The sequence below is a fragment of the Tiliqua scincoides genome, chromosome 11 (genome assembly GCF_035046505.1).
Source record: "Tiliqua scincoides isolate rTilSci1 chromosome 11, rTilSci1.hap2, whole genome shotgun sequence".
In the NCBI taxonomy this organism is placed as follows: domain Eukaryota; kingdom Metazoa; phylum Chordata; class Lepidosauria; order Squamata; family Scincidae; genus Tiliqua; species Tiliqua scincoides.
Genome location: NC_089831.1, coordinates 5,020,863 through 5,042,088, shown reverse-complemented (window position 1 = coordinate 5,042,088; position 21,226 = coordinate 5,020,863). Strand labels below are relative to the sequence as shown.

Genomic DNA, 21,226 nt, shown 5'->3' with positions numbered 1-21,226 from the left:
TCAGCAGCAAACAGCCACAAGCGAAGAGCTGTGCTGGAGTAATGGGAGCAGTAGCGCTACCCCTGCCAAATGGAAGAGAACCACCACTGAAGAGGTGCCTCTTGGCTCAGTTAGCGGGGGATGTGCACGGGAACAGCACGGAACAAGGTCTGTTGGCACAACAGCTCACTGCGAACTCCATGTACTGAGGCAGCACAGCTCTGAATGCCAGTGGCTGGAAAGAGTGAACAGGGAAGGGCTGCTGGCCTTCAAGTTCTGCTCTGCAGACATTCTAGGTGCACCTGGTTGGCTGCTTTGAGAAGCAGGACTCCGGGCTAGGTGGACTCTTGGTCTGGTGATCTAGTAGGATTCTTCTCACCCAGTGGGGGCCACACTTACTTGGATCGGGGTAGGTGTACCATAGGCCAGTCCCCACCACGGCTGTCAGACCTTCCGTTTATTATTAGTAGTAGCAGTAGTATTAGTACTTATTATTATTAGTAGTAATAGTATATTTATTTACCACTTTTCAACAGAAGTAGACAAAGCAGTTTACATAGTAAAATAAATCCTTTTTGGCGTCCGTTTCAGAAAATGGTGTGCGTGCTTTCAGAAAACAGATGTCAAAAATTATTTTCTGACATAGATGTCAATCACTTTAGACATCCTTTTCAGAAAATCACTTTAGACATCCATTTCAGAAAATGGTGCATGTTCTTTTCCCTGTCCCCACCAGTGCATTTTATTGAATTTTGCCCATCATTCTTTTAAATTAAGCTGAGCGATTGTTTAACAAAAACCAGGACCAGCCATTCAAGAGCCTTCGTACCTTGGTCTTGGAGTTGACGTCTGCCTGCTGCTGCAGCAAAAACTTCACCAGCTTGATATTTCCATAGTGACATGCCACGTGCAATGGTGTGTAGCCCATCTACAAGGCAGAAGGGAGAGAGGTTCTCACATCACCTTGGGGACTGCTGTGCCTAGTTGGGGCATATCCACCCATCTACTTCCGCCAGCGCCCCTTTCACCTTCCACCATCCTCAGAACTAGCCGAGGGATGTCTTGTTGGCTGATTGTGGTGGGAGAGACGGGGGGGGGGGGGGGCAAAATGGTAAGAACTACAGGAGCTGCAACATGCCATGTAAGTGGCCCTTCCCACTCACTGTCAGAGCCATTCCAGGCAGCAGTGGCAATGCAGCGAAGGCAGCATTGGGTAGAGACCTACTTTTCAAGCCTAAGAACTACTGGGGGGGGGGGGGAGATCATTGCTAGCATAACCCCACCTCTAGAAAGGACTGCCCATATCACAGCCCTATCACCAACTCTGGTGCTAGAAAACAACAATGACCGATGATGAGGGCTATAAGACCTTGCAAGGAAGGAGAAAACAGTCCTAGTGGGACCCTGGGCTATTGCTATGGCCTGACTCTGTGAGGTCCCACATCGGACATCAAACAAGGCCAACGGCAGCCAGACTTACCCGTGTCGTTGCATCCACTCGGACTCCGTGTCTAAGGAGGATGTCGGCCACCTGCACGTGTCCCTCTTGGGCAACCAGGTGGAGTGGGGTGAGGCCGCTCTGGAATGAAAAGTGCCAGATGTGACAGGAACAGAGGAAGTCATTTTGTGCTGAGCCAGGCCCTGCTGTACTTACACCACCTGGCACATAATTTTTTTAACACGCCCCCTCAGAAACTCCTCAGAAGCCCCTCAGAAGCAAAAAACCAGAAGTGTCTTTCTAAGGCCTTTGGCAGGCCTTCTGATACCTCCTGAGGTTTGGGAAGGCCACACACAGACCCTCAGAATGCTTCCGAAAGGCACCCCTCAACACCCCTCCGGTGTGGCACCCGGGGCAATTGCTTCCCTTAGCTATGCCACTGGAGCCAGGTCCCTGGTCCGACCAGCCCAGGCAGCAACAACAGGCAGGAGTTCAGGGTTGTCAGGCCCTCCACATTACCTGCTACGGGTGACTTTTTTTGTAACAAAAGGGCCATGAGGGCAGACGTTCTGCTGGTGAAGCCTAACTCCATCACTTCCATGCCCAAATGCAGCTTTACCTGTTGGATTTCTGCCTGCCAGAAATTAATGGGACCAGCCACCCACCCCGATTCTCCAAAACACAAATTGATTCCAAAGTGATCTCTAACACTGCCATGCTGCACAGGCTCCAAGCAAGGACAGGTTGGCTCCACTTCTAGAAGGATTGTGGGATCAGCACCAGTTCATACAAGCTGCAACCTCCACCCCCTTGCATGGTCTAATGCCCCCCCCTTGAGGAGTCTTGAACAGGGACAGGTCAGATGTCCAGGAGAGAAGGACTCCTCTGCCTGCACACAGTTCTGCCAAAAATGGGGTTTCAACATTTAACAGCTTCTTATGCAGGGGCAAGGAAAGATGCACCCGAATAAACTCCTTCCTCAAAACAAACTCACTTTTCCCACAAATGCACTGGCCTTACGCATCAATTCTACTACCTGGGAGTAAGCTCCATTCAAAAAATGGAACCTACTTCTGAGTACACATGCATGGGATTGTGATGCAAGTCCTATTAAATTCAATGGGATTTATTTCTGAGTAGACATGCACAGAACTTCACTGTTAGTCCCTAAGGTAAGCCTTTCTCTGCTGTCTCCCTTTCTCTGCTGTCCCTAAGGTAAGCCTGCCTGATACAACACATATACTTCCTCTGCCTCCATCCTACACCCACCCGTTGTCTCTTGTGTGTCAATACCTAGACTATAAGTGCCTCAGAGCAGGGACCTGATGTTTCATGCTATATATAAGAACTTAAGAATATAAGAAGAGCCCCGCTGGATCAGGCCAAAGGCCCATCTAGTCCAGCTTCCTGTATCTCACAGTGGCCCACCAAATGCCCCAGGGAGCACAAAAGACAACAGACACAACCTGGATCCTGGTGCCCTCCCCTGCATCTGGCAATCAGAGGTGGCCTGCCTCTAAAACCAAGAGCTTGCACTTACCTACTATGACTTGTAACCCATAATGAACTTCTCCTCCAGAAATTTGTCCAATCCCCTCTTAAAGGCATCCAGGCAAGATGCCATCACTACTTCTTGTGGCAAAGAGTTCCACAAACTATTTATAGGCTGAGTAAAGAAATATTTTCTTCTGTCTGTTCTAACTCTCAGAAGAAAATATTTCTTTACCCAGCGTGTAATTAGTTTGTGGAACTCTTTGCCACAAGAAGTAGTGACGGCATCTTGCCTGAATATACGGTGCCATACACACTGATGATGCTGTATACACAACACATTTTAGAGACTGACCTGCAAAGTAATTAGTCAATACACAAAAACTCATACTATTAATTTCCTAAGATCACTTAAATCAGGTGACAGCCTTCCTACTGTGGACTGTCCTTTTAATTTGGGCAATTTCCAGGGGCTCCTTTTGACACTGGTCCTGGAAGATGGGAAGCTGTGAACACAGAGAATGTGGCAATGGAGCATAAGCAGAGTGCATTTCTCCCCCAAAATGGAATTTTGAGAAAGAAGTTGCAGGCTGGGTTCCAATCATAACACCTCACTTTGGGATATGAAATCCCAAGCAAGGGCTGTGATGGAACCAGTTTTGCAGGATTATTCGGGGCTTCTTTGTCACATCAGTGACATCACCCCCGCAGCTTCCCAGATGGTGTTCTCTGGTTTTGCCACCCCTGTAGCAGCAGATGGCGGGTAGGACTGCTTGTTTGGGAAACGTGCTCCGAGAATATATTTTGAGAACTCTTCCAAACCGTGTGGCACGCTCTGAGTTTGCTGCTTTGGATAAGCAAAGAATCTGAGCATCCTTGTGTGCCACACTGGCTGGGGGAGGCAGAAGTGGATCAATACAAGCTGTTGCTTCCTCAATTTATACGTTGTTGTTTTTTAAAACGAAGCAGGGGCAAGCAGGCGAAACTAGAAATGCTGGAGGCAGAGCTGTGTGTTCAGTCTCAGATCAGTTCCAGCCATGGCAGATCTGCAAGGGTTGGGAACGGGTGGATTTCAGTTTCCCCAGGGAAAGGGGCATGTAGGTGAGGAGTGTAGAGCCCTTTCCCACATCTACTGTGTCCCTCTCCTCTCTCCCAGATCTTCTTTCCGCCAGGTCACATCAGATATTAGAGCCTGACTGAAGAGAGCAGTAACAGGGGGCAGGGCAGGGAAGTTGCAAGGTAGGAGGTTTTAGCACCCCCTGTCAGAGGTGTAACTAGGGCGGAGCCCGGGGGGACCATAACTTGCCCCTCTGCCCTAATTATGGAGTTGCACCTAGTTACGGTGCTGGTTGCTTCATGACCCCCATTTCTTCTTGTTCAAAGAGGAGCCTCCACAGGAGAAGGAACAGGGGGTGCGAAGCTGCTGCAGTGAGCACTCCCTCCTCCAGGGAGAACTCAGAAGTGACTGCCTTGCATTGCAAGTGGAACTAGGCAGTCACTTCTGGGTTCTCCCTGGCGGACGCCTGGTGTCTTCGTCCCCTGTTCCTTCTCCTGCGGAGGCTCCCTCTTCAAGGGACAGCTTCCGCAGGAGAAGGAATGGGAGGCACCAAGCCAACAGCGCCTCCTCTGGGGAGAATCCAGAAGTGATGTGACGTTGTGCCATCACTACCCCAGGCACCAGGGCAGTGAGTTATGCCTCTGCCCCCAATCCATACATTCCTTTCCTATTAGAATCAGAACCTTTACCTCCCACTTTCTGATAATTTGGGGCAGGCCCCGGGTTTAAACACCAGTTCTCATGTCATCGTTCCCTGGAAAACAGCACCCGCAAACAGCAGCCACGTGGGACTTTGATTCAGACTGGAACCATACTGGGGTCTTTGTATGTGCAGAGGTCCTGATCAGTCTGGGCCAGGACAGTAGCACAGGCAAAGAGGTAAAGACTTTCCATCAGGTCCCAATCTGATTTGGGTCCTGAGATCAAGTTATGGCTATTTGCATTTTAAAACCCAGACATGCGATCTGCATTATTGTCTAGTTAAATAACCTTTGCTCAGAGGAATCCAACCCTTGTGTTTCTGCAAAAGTTACTGCATTCTCATTCCTCTCGATTGAAAAAGAACCTCTCATCTGAGTACAGATCCTTCTGTTCATTTGCTCTCTCTCTCTCTCTCATTCACATCAGATCCACAGACAGGGCAGAAATAGAATTACCCACTCCTGGTACAGGCTATCCTGGAAGGAGGCAAGGCTTGGGCAAGGATCTGAGCAAGACTCAACCAACTGTCTTCTCTGTATGACTGGCAGGTATGTGAGACTGACTAATGGATGCCGCCATCTGCCAACTTGTCTCCTCCTCCTGCTTCCTGGATTCGAAAAAGTAGAAGGGAAGGGAAAGAAATGTGGAAGAGAGTAGTGGCTAGAGTGTCAAGGACACTCTAGCCTGACACTTTCTTCTCCTCTAAACTTCCTCTCCTGTTCCATTCCCCTCTTCAAATCCAAGAAGCAAGATGAAGCAGGTCATACACTGCCAGGCAAGCAGGTCTCGCATCTGGCACATGCATCAGGCACTGAAGGCCAGGAGCCAGCCCTGCTTCTCTGTGGATGCATATTTTGGGTTCACAGGAGCCCATAATTTGTGTGTTCCTCTTGGCAGGCTCACAGTTCTCTCACTGTGTGGTTTGAGGGTGACTATTTTGATTATCTTCCCCTGGGGGCTGGGGATAAGAATAGGCCCTCAGTTTGGCTGTACTTGTCGTAAGAGGCGACTAAACTGCCACCGGGTAGATGGGACTGGTCAGCCTGGGAAGGCAGCTCATCTGAGAGAAGGAAAACTCTGATCCCAAACCTCCACTGCCTTGTGGCTACATCCAGTTATGGAAAAGGCTTCAGGAGTCAACCTCGAGGCAAAATCCGGAGCCGGAGTCCCTGAGGCAGTTCATGGCTGAACACAGTCACGTTCTGGCAACTCCTGCGACGCTTCTGGAACCAACCGTATTGGCCTCTGCCTTTCCATTGGACCATTTCAGCGATGTGGAGAGGGGGGATTTGCTGCATGGGTAACAGTCTATCCTCCATATCTACTTTACCCAGGCTTCGCGCACTGGAGAGGACACTCTGTTCCGGAACCACCATTCAGAGTGCAATACCATAGTCTTCCGAGACTGAAGGATGCCAACATGGACAGGGATTATGATGATCACTATAATACACTCTCTGAACAAAAAGTCCTTCCAGAGGAGGAGGGAGACATAGAAAAATGCTGGGCGTGGTGGCAGAGACTCAGAGCTTGCAGTTTACAAGAGGAAGTGTAAGAATCCAGGTTAAGTCGGTTTGTCTCCCTAGATACTGATGAGACAGCAGAGCACACAGGTGCCATCTAACGGGCATAGATGGAAACAAACACTAACAGCAGGTCAATATGTTTGGAAAAAGTTATGTGGTATAGCTCTCTTTGGTCTGTACTACATCAGAATAACAATAAATGCCAAAGGGGGAGGAAGATGCTGTATAGTAGAATATCAGGGATAAAGCTAAGCTGGAACTCTTTCCCTTGATATGTTTGTTTTCCACAAGTAGGCACTTTTTCTGACATGGAGCATCATTCAACCTGACAATAATCCCACTCCCCTCTCCCTTTCTGAAGTGAAAATGTCCCAGCTGGGTGAATTGGGTGCTTTCCTTGCTTGAAACGAGCCAATCTATCCACACTTAGATTGGACGCATCTAGGACACATCTTAGATTTCGTCCATCTAGGACGCAATCCTAACCACACTTTCCTGAGAGTAAGCCCCATTGAACAAAATAGGACTTACTTCTGAGTAGACCTGGTTAGGATTGTGCCCTAAGCCTGTTAGGATGGGGGGGGGGGGAATTCAGCGTTGCTAGCAGTAAGGATTGTACATATCTGTTCTTGGATAAAAGAATGGCTTTTGCTTGCTTTCCTGGAGTCAGAACGGCCAGTCAGGATGGAAACCCGCAAGTAGGTGTAGAGCAGGTCGACATCCTGTCTTTCTGCTGGTCCCCAGCACCTGATATGCATAGGCAGACTGTCTCTGAACACGGGAATGGCATTTCAGCCTTCACAGAAGAGCCCACTGTGCAGCCCACAAAGGGTTTCTTGATTTCCCTTCCTGGACAGGGTCCAAGGCACTCAATCTCCTTGTTCCATCCAACAGAACAGGCTTGCTTCCTCCCTTCCCTGGAAAAGCACCAGCAGCACTTCAGCACACCCAGGAGAGGCAGCTCACCTTGTTGCCCAAGTTTCCATTGGCCTGCTTGGAGAACAGCAAGATGACCATATCGGCATGGCCCTCCTGGGCCGCCAGGTGCAGCGGGGTCACACCTTGCGTGGACTCGGCGTTGGCAGAGGCTCCGTACTGCAGCAGGCTGCTGGCCACCTCCATTTGGTTCTGCCTGGCAGCAATGTGCAAGGGGGTGTATCCATTCTGCAGAAGAGGGAGACCACCAGACCCAAGCAAATCACACAAGGAAAAAGCCAGAGAAAACACATGCCGGGGGCTGCAGGGGCTTCAGCCAACCTCCCCAACTCTCAGAAACATTTCATGTACAGTGGGCCTTCCTCATCTATGGGCTTAGCAACCACAGATTTCAATATCCATGGATGCTAAGCCCACAACTGGAGGGCCTCAGAGAACCTCCCGGATGAGTTCAGAAGTAATGCCTGGCGTTCACACTGGCGATTTGCAGTCACGTCCAGAGATGTTCTGAGGCGTCTCAGAACAACTCCCAGCCATGACCAGAAGGCACTTCTGGTCTCATCTGGGAGGCCTGATGAGGCTCTCCAACCATGAATTTCATTATCCACAGAATTCACTATTCACAGGGGATCCTGGAAGGCCCACTACATTCAAACCTTAAACCCTGCTTTTTGTACCACAACCCTGCAAGGCACTTAACAATCTTAAAAAGGCAACACAACCATGAAAACAGGAGCTGGGCTAAACATTCTCCAAGGAGAACTTTTGGCTGAAATTTGGGGTGGTTTCAAGGGCAAGAGGAGAGAACTGAAGACCTTACTCCATACAGCTGTCGCCTTTAATTTGCGGTGGTGATGACAGTAGCCTCTTGGCAGTAGCTGGCTGGTAGCCTCCACTTTTGCCCAAGGAAGTTAAGGGGAAAAAATGATTGCTGATGAGCAGAGATCGCCAAGAGGACCGGTACTGCTGCCACTGCCTGCGAGGTCTTGCACCTTGTCCCACTCTCCAAAATCACAGGCATGGCCCTCCTTTTTGTTGACTGCAAATAGGTGGCAGAATTTTTTTTTTTTTTTGGGGGGGGGGGGAGTTCCTAAAACATCACAGAAGGTAGGAGTACATAGAAGTGTACTGTGTACTGAAATCTGTGTACTGAAACTAACAACATACTCCAGGTTCCAGGCTCTTAGAGGTAGTTGCAGATAGACTTGGGGCTAGCTGAGGGCCATGACATCTGCCAACAGCAGCTACTTTTTCATACCAGTTTTCGTCTGAGACCATGTCTGAGTGTCTTGTCCATCTTTTCCAGGGTTTCCAAGGTCAGCACTGCCTCCTGGGACATACTTTCTGCCAGACCAAGACCCCTCCCTACTCCCCAATAGCCTGAAATATGTTAGGAGTGTCACCTGCCTCTTACCCAGGCCACACTGTGCGGGGAGGCTCCCTTGGGAAGCAGCACTTTGACGATATCCAAGTTGTTGTGGTGTACAGCTACGTGCAGGGGCGTGAGACCATTCTGCAGACAGGAAAACACAAGGAAGGTGAGCCAGCAGGTAGGGCCTCTGCCTCTCCCGCCAGTACTTGGTGCACCCTGTAGGGAGAGACATACCCACCTTTCCCGCTGCATTGGGCTGGGCATTGCGCTCCAACAGCACTTCGGCCACGTCCACTTTCCCGTATTTGGCAGCAACGTGAAGAGGGGTAAATCCTTTCTGGGGAGAAACAAGGAGCATTAGTGCCTAGACCCAGTGGGAGGACATAAGAGTCCAGCTGGGTCAGGTCGAAGAGGGGGCCTCTAATCCATCATTTTGTGTCCCACAATGGCCCATCAGCTGCCTCTGGAGCGCCCCTAAGCAGGAGATGAAATCAAAACCTCTCTCCTGCCACTGGAATTCAGAGGCATATTGCTGCTGAAGCAGGAGGTGGGGCATCACCATCATGATTCGCAGCCATGAATTTGTCCAGTAATCCCTTTTTAGAGCCATCTAAGGGCCCAATCCTATCCTGTTTTCTAGTGCCGGTGCTGCTGTGCCTATGGGGGTCTGCACTGCTTCCTGTGTTGAGGAGGCAGTCACAGAGGCCTCCTCAAGGTATGGGAACTTTTGTTCCCTTACCTTGGGGCTGCATTGCAGCTGCCCTGGTGCTGGAAAGTTGGATAGGATTGGGCCCTAAGGCAGTGAGAATAACCCCATGTGGCAATGAATTCCACAGACTAATTATGTGCTGTGTGAAGAAGTACCCCCTTTTCTCTGCTCTAAATCTCCCACCAATCCATTTCCTTGGGGAAAAAACCTGGACTCAAATGTAGTGAGGGTCCAATCCTATGCAACTTTTCAGCACTGATGTAGCTGCAATGCAGCCCTGAGGTAAGGGAACAAATATTCCCTTATCTTGAGGAGGCCTCCATGACATCCACCATAGGATGTAGCGCATGCCCTATTGGCATGGCTGCATTGCAGCTGATAGGATTGGGCCCTGAGAGAGGGAGAAAGAGTTCTCTTGCCATCTCCTCTTTCCACACCATGCACAATTAATGTCTTAATAATACCCCTTTGGCTTTTCTCCATGCTAAAAACCCCAAAATGTTTTGCCTTCCTTATGAGAAAAGACTACATTAGCCCCCTGATCATTTCACTTGTCCTCTTCTGTATCTTTTTTCAATATGTTCAATATGTATCTTTTGTTCAATATGGTTTTCAAAGCATAGCACCCAGAACTATACACAGACTTGTAAAAAGGCATTATAATAAGAAAGAGAAGGAAGGTGAACAAGGAAGTCGGGCAGTATATGTATATATATGGTAGCCCTCAGGGCAAGGGTACCCAAGCACTTGTCTTCTCCCACCCAACACATGCGTCACTCAGCTTGCAGGGGGGGGGGGGAGAGAGAGAGAGAGAGAGAGAGAGAGAGAGAGAGGGATGGATGGATGGATATTCAGATTATCTCTCTGAAAACTGTAAGAACATAAGAACATAGGAACAGCCCCACTGGATCAGGCCATAGGCCCATCTAGTCCAGCTTCCTGGATCTCACAGCGGCCACCAAATGCCCCAGGGAGCACACCAGATCACAAGAGACCTGCAAGGCCTCCTGCGAATTGTAGTTAAGAACATAAGAACAGCCCCACTGGATCAGGCCATAGGCCCATCTAGTCCAGCTTCCTGGATCTCACAGCGGCCACCAAATGCCCCAGGGAGCACACCAGATCACAAGAGACCTGCAAGGCCTCCTGGGAATTGTAGTTAAGAACATAAGAACAGCCCCACTAGATCAGGCCATAGGCCCATCTAGTCCAGCTTCCTGTATCTAACTGCGGCCCACCAAATGCCCCAGGGAGCACACCAGATCACAAGAGACCTCATCCTGGTGCCCTCCCTTGCACCTGGCATTCTGACATAGCCCATTTCTAAAATCAGGAGGTTGCGCATACACATCGTGGCTTGTACCCTGTAATGGATTTTTCCTCCAGAAACTTGTCCAATCCCCTTTTAAAGGCATCCAGGCCAGATGCCATCACCACATCCTGTGGCAAGGAGTTCCACAGACCAACCACACGCTGAGTAAAGAAATATTTTCTTTTGTCTGTTCTGACTCTCCCAACACTCAATAGGTTGCCCAACTAACGGGATTGGTGGTCCACTTGTAACTGACTAACAGTCCAATCCTAAGCTTCCCAGTGCCTGTTAGTGCAGTGGTACCAAAAGGGCTACTGCTGAATCCAGCAGGTGCTGGGGAAGCAGCCGAAGGTCTCCTCGAGGGAAAAGGACTTTTGTCCCCTTCCTCCAAGGAAAGCCCTAAGATGGGGCTTCTCCAGTCTGTGCCGGCTATCTCGGTTGGCTATGGGGAAGCGCAGGCGAGATGGTAGCCATTTTTCTCACAAAAAACTGTGAGGGCACGGAGGCTGTTGTTGGATGCCCTCCTTTCTGTTTGGTGCTCCTGTCAGGAGCCCCAGCCAGGCTTATGTCAGAATGGAGGCGAGAGGCCTCCCTTGTGGAGCAGCACAGGAAGGTCTGTCAAGCCTAAGTCTGCATGTACGACTCAGGCCTCCCTCATGCAGCAGCTCAGGGAACAAAGGCCTGCCAGGCCTAAGTCTGCAAGTAGTCCTCAGGGCTATGCAGGGCTTATGCTGCCAAAACCAGTGGTCTGGCATAAGTTCTTTTATGGCTGTCATGAAGGCAACACACTGTGTGGAGTAACTAAGCACTTGCTACAAGCAGCAGCAGTGGCCCACCTGCGGTTCCTGGACATCCCCCAGTGCTGGAAAATCAGCACAGGGGGCGGGCAGGAGGCAGGGATGGGGTGGAATGGGGCATGTCAATCCACAGCCTGGAAGGGGGCAACGGCATTGGCAGCAGTGGTGCCGAGAAGCTATCCCCCTTCCAGGCCTTGAATTGTCTTTCCCAGGTCCACTTGGACTTCTGTCAGCTAAATCGCTGGGGCAAGTTCAAGTAGACCCATTCCAGAGCCAGAGGTTCCCCCCAGGTATCCAGCACCCCTACAGGATGTAGCGCATTCCTCTGGTGGCGCAGCTGCAAACAGTGTGTTTCACCTCTAGTTATAGCCTTTCCTTCACCGTGGTCTGGGGCAACTGAGAATAAAGCAGTGATTTTCAAACTACACCTGGGGATCTGCATCCGCGAATCTGGCTCAGTGTGGGTCCCCCTGAGCCCACCTGAGCCCTCCGGAGGTGACTGGAGCTGCACTCCGGTCACCTCCAGAGGGCTTTCTGAATCCCACCAAAGCCGCAAGCATCTGCCCGCTGTCTCTGTGGGATACAGAATCGCCGTTTCAGTTGAAAAAAACACTACTTCTGGTTTTCCGAGGGAAACCGAAGTGACGCTTTTATGTCATATAAGACATTCTGAGTCCTGAGGAAGCCCTCCAGAGAGGGGCTTTCCCTCCTGAGGGGACTGGAGTGCAGCTCCAGTCCCCTTTGCATAACTTAAGGGGCCAAAGATCACAGATTTGATCATCCATGATTTTCTGTAGTCGCAGAAGTTCAAGAACAGACCCTCTGTGGATACCGAGGCCCCACCTGCACCTTTTGAAAGTGTTGGCCCCAGTTATTAATGGGTGCTGCTCCACACAGCTTAAGACCATGCCCTGTGTGCCATGGGGCAGAATGGAAACAGCCAAATGGGAAGGGAGAAGCCTCCTGGGCCCCTTCTTCGCCTACCTTGGTCATGACTGTCTGTGAAGCCTCTTTGTCAAGGAGGGCACAGGCGCAGTCCAGGTTGCCCTCACGCGCAGTGATGTGCAGGGGCGTGTGCCCGGCAGTCGTGGACAGGTTGGGGTCGGCGCCGTTTTCCAGAAGGAGCTTCACCATGGTGCAGTGTCCAAGGCGGGCAGCACAGTGCAGGGGTGTCTGGTCATCCTGAGGTGTGCAAGAAGAGACTTTCTTAGGAGGGAAAACAACCATCCTTACCTCCTTAGCTCCACAGGGTAAGGGCCAGACAAAAGGGGCACAAACAGGGCAGGGTAAACAGTGACATTAAAATTTGGTACCAAGGTAGTCCAGATTTTAAGCCAAGAGAAAATCAACTCTGCCACTGGCACATACAGTCAGCCCTTCTCATTCGCAGGTTCAACATCTGCAGATTTGACCCAATGCAGGTGCTGACCCTGTATTGGAAGGCTCTCAAGGACCTCCAGATGTGACTGGAAGGGTCTTCTGGTCATGTCTAAGAGGTATTCTGAGGCTCAGGGAGGCCGCACGTGGCCTCCCTGGACCTCAGAACATCTCCTGGACGCAACCAGAAGGCACATGCCGGAGGGCTTTCCGCATCCACGGAAATTGTATCAGCGTGGGGGAGGGTCTGGGAATGGATCCCCCATGAATACCCACTGTATTATGCAAACCTGCATATCCTCAGTCTTTTAGTAAGTTCCTGCTAGTCAGAGGAAGGGACAAGGAGCTTTGTGGGTTGTTGGGGATGTGTCCTTAAAACTTGACTTGCAGCAGCCTGGCCAAAGCTCCACCTTGCATCACAGAAGCTCTCAAGCTGTTGGACATGGTCTTTGCTGTGCTGCAGCGCCACCCAGGCGATGGTCAGAGAGAGTACTGCAGCTCACCTGTCCATCCAGAACAGGTGTTCTCAGAAACCAACAAGGCTAGATCTCCATAACGGTGGCTGCAGCAACTTATAATAGTGGCAGACACAGGCCAACTGCTTTGCCCTGCCCACTCTCCTTATCTTGGGCATTTGGTCACTGGCCAGCTATGGAGGCCACAGCTGGTCTCCAAACCAGGCCAAATACCAGTTCCCAGAAATTTTGTTCAGATTTGACTGGCCATTGTCCAGACATTCTCAGACCTCCCTGTGCAGCCTTGAGGGCCAGAAGCTTGTCCCCTGAATTAGGAAACCTAAGCTTTTCAGAATGCTGGACTCTAGAGCTGAGCTCAACGCCTGCTCCGGTGTAGTACAGCATGTGAACATGCCTACCTGTGGGAAAGGAGTTGTCCTATTTCTGCCCATTTGCCCTGGCAACTGTGTTTAAATCTCTAAATGCTGCACACAAATAAGGGAAATAAGACATGACCTTGTGCTTGACCTCTCACAATGGTGAGACTGCCTCCTGTCAGCAGCGTAGCGAGGGGCGGCAGTGTGTTAAGTGCTGCAGCCGCTGCAACACACCATATAAGCGGCCTCTCCCACTCACTGTCGGAACCATTCGGGGCAGCGACAGCCATCACAGTCTTAAATGGCTCCAACAGTGAGTAGGAGGGGCTGCTTACACAGTGTGTTGCGGCACCTACAGTACTTACTGCACCACAGCCTCCAGCTAAGCTACTGCCTGCCATTGAAAACTCCTTGCAAGCTAGTTTCTAATTTTATCCTCTGCAGACATGAGGGATAGAAACTTGACTTTTGCCATTTAACACAAAATAAAGACACCGTTGTGAGAACGTTGAATTCCATGTGGTAGGATTCTGAAACGGTCCAGCGAATCCATTACTCATAGCCACAGCCGCCCACTAGCACTGTGGACTTGAAGTGTGGCTCTTCCTAGTCCACAAAGACCAGCAGACATTCACCTTAGCCTTGGCATTGACTTTGGCCTTGTTCTGGAGCAGGTACTTAGCCACCTCTGTGTGTCCAGCCCGGGCCGCCATGTGTAGGGGTGTCTCCACCTTCTACATTGCAAGAAAATAAGAAAGTTCCTGAAAATGTCACAGGTTGGGAAAGTCTGCAGTCAGAACCTCAAACCCCCCCCCCCCAAATTCAGCACCCAGCAGTGGAAGCAAAGGACTGACCCATGTTCTAAGAGATGGTGGGGGTGGTAGATTGCATTTTTCACCCACTTTTTTTTTAAACCTTCATGCACCTAGAAAACTAGCCCAACAGGATTAAAGGGCTAGCTTAAAACTCCTCTTGCCACCATGATAGCAGTCCAAAAGCTTTAAGGTGGGAGAGCAAGTATGCTCTCCACCACCTGTAATCTGAAACGGTACAGTCCACGAAGTTTCTTTCTAAGTGCACAATTCAGAACTGAACTAATGATTGGGCCAGGCCCACACGTTGAATAGTTCTCTCACATCTCGAAGAGCAAATCTCCTCCTCTGCCCTCCCCCCCTGGCCATTTCACAGCGAATCTGGAGACCTGCTCTGGAACACATTCAAAGATAAATTGCGAAAAGTCAGTGCGTTTCAAGGGCATTGCTGCAATTATTTTATTCTTGCTTATGCTTCTTAAGTGTTTCTACTCTTAAGTGCTATGGCAATGCTATCAACACTAATCAAAGAGATTTGGAATTTGGGGGTGAATAGCTGCAGGGCAGGGGGAGGATTTGCAGTAAGCTTCTCCATTATTTATTATCATTTATTCATTTGAAAGTGGTGGGGTTACCCTGCTCTGACAAGGTTCCTGAGCAGCTTACATAAAAATCAATGCAAAGCAACAGCAGACCATTAAAACAGGTATGGAGTTTTGTTTTGCTGTTTGTTTGTCTCTCTTTGCCTGCTCCATCTCCAGCTCCATCTACACCCAGCTTTCTCCCCCAGGACTGACTCACCACATTCGAAACATTGGGGGATGCTCCACGCTGCAGCAGGATCTTCACGATGGGAAGGTGCCCCATGAAAGAGGCAACATGTAGAGGGGTCAATCCAGACTGTGAAGAGGAGAGGGAGTGAGAATGTATATGGCTGGGACTTGCCACCCATGCACACAACAGCACCTTTGGACAATGATTCAAACAAATAGGACTGCAAGATTTAAGTCATAGATTGAACAATGACAGGCTTCTTGACTGATGCAAGATTTGCAACCCAATCCTACAGACTTTTTGCATATCTTGAAGCATGCTGTCATAAAATGCCCAGTGATGGTGTAAATATCATGCCATGCAAACCTACTGCCACAAACTTCTGGCTGCTCCACACCCCCGCAGCTGTGGACCATAGGCAGCACCGACCCAGGTAAGTCAGAGGAGGGGGTATCCTCCTTACCCACCCACTGGCGTCGCTAGGGGGGTGCGGGGAGTGCGGGCCGCACCGGGTGATGGGCCCTGGGGGAGGATGCGCTAACTTCACGGCATTAGGAGTTACCGCAACATGCCATACATTTTCAGATGTGGAATGGCCAGCAGAGTGCAATGCAAGAAACAGAATTGAAATCGCTCCTTTCGTTCAAAAGTTATGGCCAGAAAACCGGAAGGAAAAAATGCATGGAGCCCTATGGAAAGTGAAAGTGAGCCGTAGCGCACATTTACTCGTGAGTAGGCGTACTTGCCATAGTCTGTTGGAAAGGGCAGGCTGAGAGGAATGCAACGACACCAGAATGGTTCTGATCCAAAGAATGCAGCCCCCCAAAACACCCAAGAAGCTCCCCTCCCAGCTGCAAGTCTGAGCCCAAAACGAAGCCACATGGTCGCTTTTACTCGCAAGTAGGCGGACTTGCCTTAGTCAAGGCAGGCTGAGAGGCTCCAAGTACATTGGAATGGTCCTGATCCAAAGAATGCAGCCCCCAAAAACATGGAGAAGGAGGTCCCCCCCTCCCAGCTGTGAGTCTATGGAGCTCTATGGAAAGTGAAGCAGCCTCACATCGCATTTACTCACGAGTCGGCAGGCATGCCTTGGCTGGTGGTCAGGTCAGGCAAAGGGGAATGTGAGGACACTGGAATGGTCCGGATCCATGGAGCTGGAGCACAACAAATGCTCCAGAAGGCAGCCTCCCCCCCACTATAAAGGACAAAAAAGCGGCTTGAACTGGTAAGGTGAAGTTTTCTATTTTGCACTTGCAAAGCCAGGAGGGTCTTTATCCTGATATGCTTGAAAAAGAAGAACTTTAAACTGGGCAATGGGGAGGGTTGGAAATCTCACTGATTCTTTTTGGGGGGTTGTTATTGCAGGTAGACTACAGAGTAAGCCCCATTGACCACTATGGGACTTACTTCAGAGTAGACATGCATAGGATTGGGCTCACAGGCTGCCATCCTACCCACACTTTCCTGAGAATAAGCCCCATTGACCACTATGGAACTTACTTCAGAGTAGACATGCATAGGATTGGGCTCACAGGCTGCCATCCTGCCCACACTTTCCTGACAGTAAGCCCCATTGACCACTATGGAACTTACTTCAGAGTAGACATGCATAGGATTGGGCTCACAGGCTGCCATCCTGCCCACACTTTCCTGAGAGTAAGCCCCATTGACCACTATGGAACTTACTTCAGAGTAGAAATGCATAGGATTGGGCTCACAGGTTACAATCCTACCACACTTTCCTGAGAGTAAGCCCCATTGACCACAATAGGACTTACTTCAGAGTAGATTCACTTTTATTTTAATTTAATTATTTATAATTATTTATTTTAATTTGCTTGATGATGTCACTTCTGGCCATGACATCACTTCCAATGGGTCCTGGAAAGATTGTCATTCGAAAAAGTGGGTCCCAGTGCTAAAAGTTTGAGAACTGCTGCAATAAAGTGTTAGTAAGTTGACGGGTGTGTGTGTGTGTGTGTGTGTGTGACTCTACAAGTCTCTACAAGACTCTACAAATCTGGAGGAATAAGACCATCATGTTATATATCAATCAATGCATAATTTCATGCAGAACGCAATGAAACAAACCACACTGAAATATCTGTGTTATAACAAAAAGTATAGCCAAAAAACCTGTGGTGGCGGGGCAATGGTACATCACCACGCCCACCTGGGTGTTGCCCCGCCCACTACATGGGGTGACGGGCAGGCCTCCCACACCGGGTGACTCGAATCCTAGTGATGCCACTGTCCCCGCCATTCTGGAGTTTCGGGGAGGGAGAGAATCCTGGGGGCAATGACTTGCACTAAGTTCCCATCCCCTCCTTCTTAGCCCATTCCTCCCCTTTCTCTCCTTAGACCAGCGCTTTTCAAGCTTTTTCACCTCAGCACACTGACAAAGCGCTGAAATTGACAAGACGCACCACACAGCTGGCCAGGGGCTCACATTCCCCCAATGCCCCTACTAAAAAATGACCCCCTCCCCCAAACTCCCCTAGCACACCTGCAGAGCAATCGTGACAAATGAATGTGCTGTGGCACACTGGTTGAAAATTGCTACCTTAGACTTATGTCAGCTGCGTAGCTGGCATAGATTTGAGGAGACCCATAGGTGGTGGGCAACCTACTAGGGAGGGGGCAGGCAAAAAATATTTTTTCTTAACCTTGCGCTAGTCGTCCGATCCCCCCTCCCACATAGCATACAGCACCCACCCTGTTATCCCGGCTGCATGTTATAGAGTGGCAGGGGATAGAATTGGGCTGTAAACCGATTCTTCAGCAGGGCTGAGAGTCGGTCAATGGGGCTGAGGCTCCAGATACCTCTGTGACGGCATCAATGGAGGCCCCCGTCTTCAGCAGCAGCTCCATCACCCGGATGTGGTTCTTCTTGCAGGCGATGTGCAGAGGGGTGAAGCCATTCTGCAGGCACACATAAAGGCACACCCCTCTCAGCTCTGTGGCAAATCATGTGGCCAGACCCTGCCACCACCACCCATCATGCCATGCTCCCCATGCTCACCAGTGCCCGGGCATTTGACTTCGCGCCCTTATCCAGCAGAACCTTTGCCACCCGGTGGTGGCCACAGTGAGCTGCCACGTGCAGCGGCGTCAGGTGGTCCAACGTGATGTCATCAATGTCGGCGTTGTATTGGAGCAGAAGCCGCACACAATCCAAGTGGTCCCCTTGGGAGGCCATGTGGATGGGGGACAGGCCATTCTGCGGGAGGGAAACACACAGTCAGACCATCGCCCTCACTCAGCAGCTCTCAAACTGTGGGCCATAACCCACAAGTGGGTTGCGGAATGCCAACTAACCTCTGACAAGCTTCCAGGTTGCCAAGTTTTTGCATTTTTTAATGTGAAAAGCTGGTCTCCAGAGCGTGTTTTAGTCAGCAAGAACATGACATGACTCGGGGCCCAAATCCGTCTAACTTTTGTGCACCGGTGCAACCACATTGCAGCCCCAAGGTAAGGGAACAAATGTTCCCTTACTTTGAAGAGGTCTCTGGGACTGCCTCCCCACCAGAAAATGCAGTGCATGCCCCATTGGCACGGCTGCACCAGCACTGGAAAACTGGATAGAATTGGGCCCTCAGCCCCCCCCTTTTTTTTAACACTACTGTCTACTCAAGAGTTGCTCCCTGCCTCTAAAATGCTCTCCTGAGCAGAGACAAGAATTCTCCCAGAGGCCACTCTTATGCCTCTTCCACATTGCTAAAATGTTTACATTTAAAAATAAAGGTTCTTGACTGTTTATTTTAATGCTATAACTGGCCCTAGGAGTGATAATGCCAAAAGGCAGAAATCCCCAGACATAGAAACAAATGGCTGGGATTTTGCTGGCAAACAGCAATTGAAATGAAGTGCTATTAAAAAATAAAATAACAGTTTCAGGAAAGGAAATCTAGAGACTCCAAGAACACCCTGTGCACACACACACATTCTTGGTACAGCAGATGTATGTTCCTCCAGCCAGCATGGAAAAGGTGAGGAAAACAGCAAGAAAAAGCAGGAAGATTCAACACCTGGAGACAGAATGGCAAAGCTCTGCCCTTGCAGGAGGTCATTCTCCCCAACCTGATCTTAGGTGCACACCTTGGTCTTAGCCTGGATGGGAGCACCATGGTCCAAGAGAATTTCAGCAATCCGCACATGTCCGTTCCTGGAGGCACAGTGCAACGGCGTCAGTTCATCCTGCCGAAACACAAAATGCCGAAAATATGAGAGTCATTGGTACAAAGAGGGGAAAAAGAAAACTCTTGCAGCAACTCTTGCACCTTGGACGTGTCACTCTCCACCTCCTCCTCTAAGCATGCCCATGGAGCAGTGTTCACCCCTGCCCCCTTTCTGGGCATATCCCATCCTAAAAGAATCAAGAGAATTGAATTCCAACTCAGCAGTTCTCATACTTTGCAGTGCCACAACCCGCCTCATCCTCTGTTGTGGGTTGCAACTTGACATGCGCTGGGCCTGACGTGATGTTCCCCGCAGTGCTTTTTGGGAGGCCCTAGAGGCCACTTCCAGGCTGCACCAGGCCCGTGACCCACTCTATTGGCCTCCGTGGGCCCCGGAATGCCCCTTGGAAGTGACCGGCAGCAACTTCCAGTCAAACTGGAAAGCACTTCTGGTTGCTTCTGAGGGGCATTCTGGGGCCCACAGAGTGGGTCACGGGCCCAGTGTGATCCGGAAGCAGCCTCCAGAGCTCCCCAATAAGGCGTTGTGGCACTACAGGGAGCACCACGTCAGGCTTAGCGTACCTGGAGTTGCAAGCCATCGGTGGGATGTGACCCACAGTTTGGGGAACGCTAATATAACGGATTACACCACATTCTGACATTGAACACCCGAAAGTGGTGAGCACACTTGCATGCCCACATCAGTGCTAAACTGTAGGCTGATACCCTGTCCTTGGGTCTATTCACTCTGGCTTCATTCCCCACTGAAGTCCTAAATCTGCCCTGTCTGGGCTGTACCATTTCAGAGGCTTACATAATTGAATGTGTACCCCCAGATGCAAGATGAAAGTTTTCCATGTGCACAGAATGCTTTGGTACAGAGGAACATTCTGTCATGTTCACTGTTCCCTCTTACCTTCCTTCCCTCACTGAATGCACAGAACCCTACCATGGCAGCAAGGGGGCAGCTCCAGAGCACTGGACAATGACGTTGCCATCACTGCCAAGCTCTGGAGTGCCGAGAGTGATGCTGTGCTTAGAGCAGTGGTTCCCAACCTTTAGAAGCCCGTGGACCTCTGAGGCAAGAATTGGAATTGTCATGGACCACTTGTGGAGAGTATGGTCTCTGCCCTCTCTGGTGGTCCATTTCCCAAGCGCTCCCCCACTCCATCAAGGAGGATGGAAAATGGCCTGCCCATAGCCACAGCTGGCACTTCAATGGTTGTAGCTGTGGACAGTCCATTCTCCACCCTCTTTGGTGGTCCATGGGAGATTGACCACTTCCAATGTCTCACCATACAAGCAAAGGAGATTTTTTTTTTTTCCCTGAGAGCTTGCGGACCACTTCTCAAAGTCTCGTGGTCCACCTGTGGTCCCCAGACCACAGGTTGGGAACCAGTGGCTTAGAGCAGGGGTGTCCAAATATTTTGGCAGGAGAGCCACATCATCTCTCTGACACTGTGTCGGGGGGCCAGGAAAAAAAATTAATTTACATTTCAAATTTGAATAAATTTACATAAATGAATTTATTAGAGATGGAACTTATATGAATGAATGAAGGTTTTGCAGTAGCTCAAGGCCTATAAAAGGCACAAAGCAAGGCTGACCTTTCCTTCACTGCCACTGCTGCATCACAGATATAAAACAGCAAGTAGTGGAGGGAACCTTCGTCCCACAGCTCACACAAGCGGTCAAACAGTTGCCCTCACATTGAGAGCAGTTGTGTCAGGCCAACATGGGCTCCAGCAAGTCTCTGGAGGGCCACAGGCTCATTGGAGACTGGGGGCTCCCTGCGGGCCAGATTGGGAGCCCCTGAGGGCCATAAGTGGCCCCAGGGCTGGGGTTTAGGCACCCCTGGCTTAGAGGGAATGCTGATCCTGTGTGCCCCTATAGCCCACAGTGCAGAAAAAATTTACCACCTTCAGAGAGAACCA

The 21,226-nt window shown here is 50.2% G+C and overlaps 1 protein-coding gene across 7 annotated transcripts in view; it reads right to left on the bottom strand.

Annotated features, from left to right (window-relative positions):
• The window catches only part of ANK1 (ankyrin 1), a 120,775-nt gene that overhangs the window by 48,138 nt on the left and 51,411 nt on the right, over positions 1-21,226 (bottom strand). For 6 of the 7 annotated variants that reach the window (XR_010794969.1, XM_066639197.1, XM_066639202.1 and 3 more), the window contains exons 9-19: positions 19,213-19,311; positions 18,137-18,334; positions 17,938-18,036; positions 15,142-15,240; positions 14,164-14,262; positions 12,304-12,501; positions 8,740-8,838; positions 8,544-8,642; positions 7,160-7,357; positions 1,460-1,558; positions 809-907 (exon numbers count right to left, since the gene is read on the bottom strand). Coding sequence is in view for 6 of the 7 variants with exons in the window: in XM_066639197.1 (XP_066495294.1) it covers positions 809-907; positions 1,460-1,558; positions 7,160-7,357; positions 8,544-8,642; positions 8,740-8,838; positions 12,304-12,501; positions 14,164-14,262; positions 15,142-15,240; positions 17,938-18,036; positions 18,137-18,334; positions 19,213-19,311 (1,386 nt within the window). In the remaining variant the exon portion in view is untranslated. The remainder of the gene's footprint in view (positions 1-808; positions 908-1,459; positions 1,559-7,159; positions 7,358-8,543; positions 8,643-8,739; positions 8,839-12,303; positions 12,502-14,163; positions 14,263-15,141; positions 15,241-17,937; positions 18,037-18,136; positions 18,335-19,212; positions 19,312-21,226) is intronic. The other variant, XM_066639203.1, reaches the window with a different exon arrangement.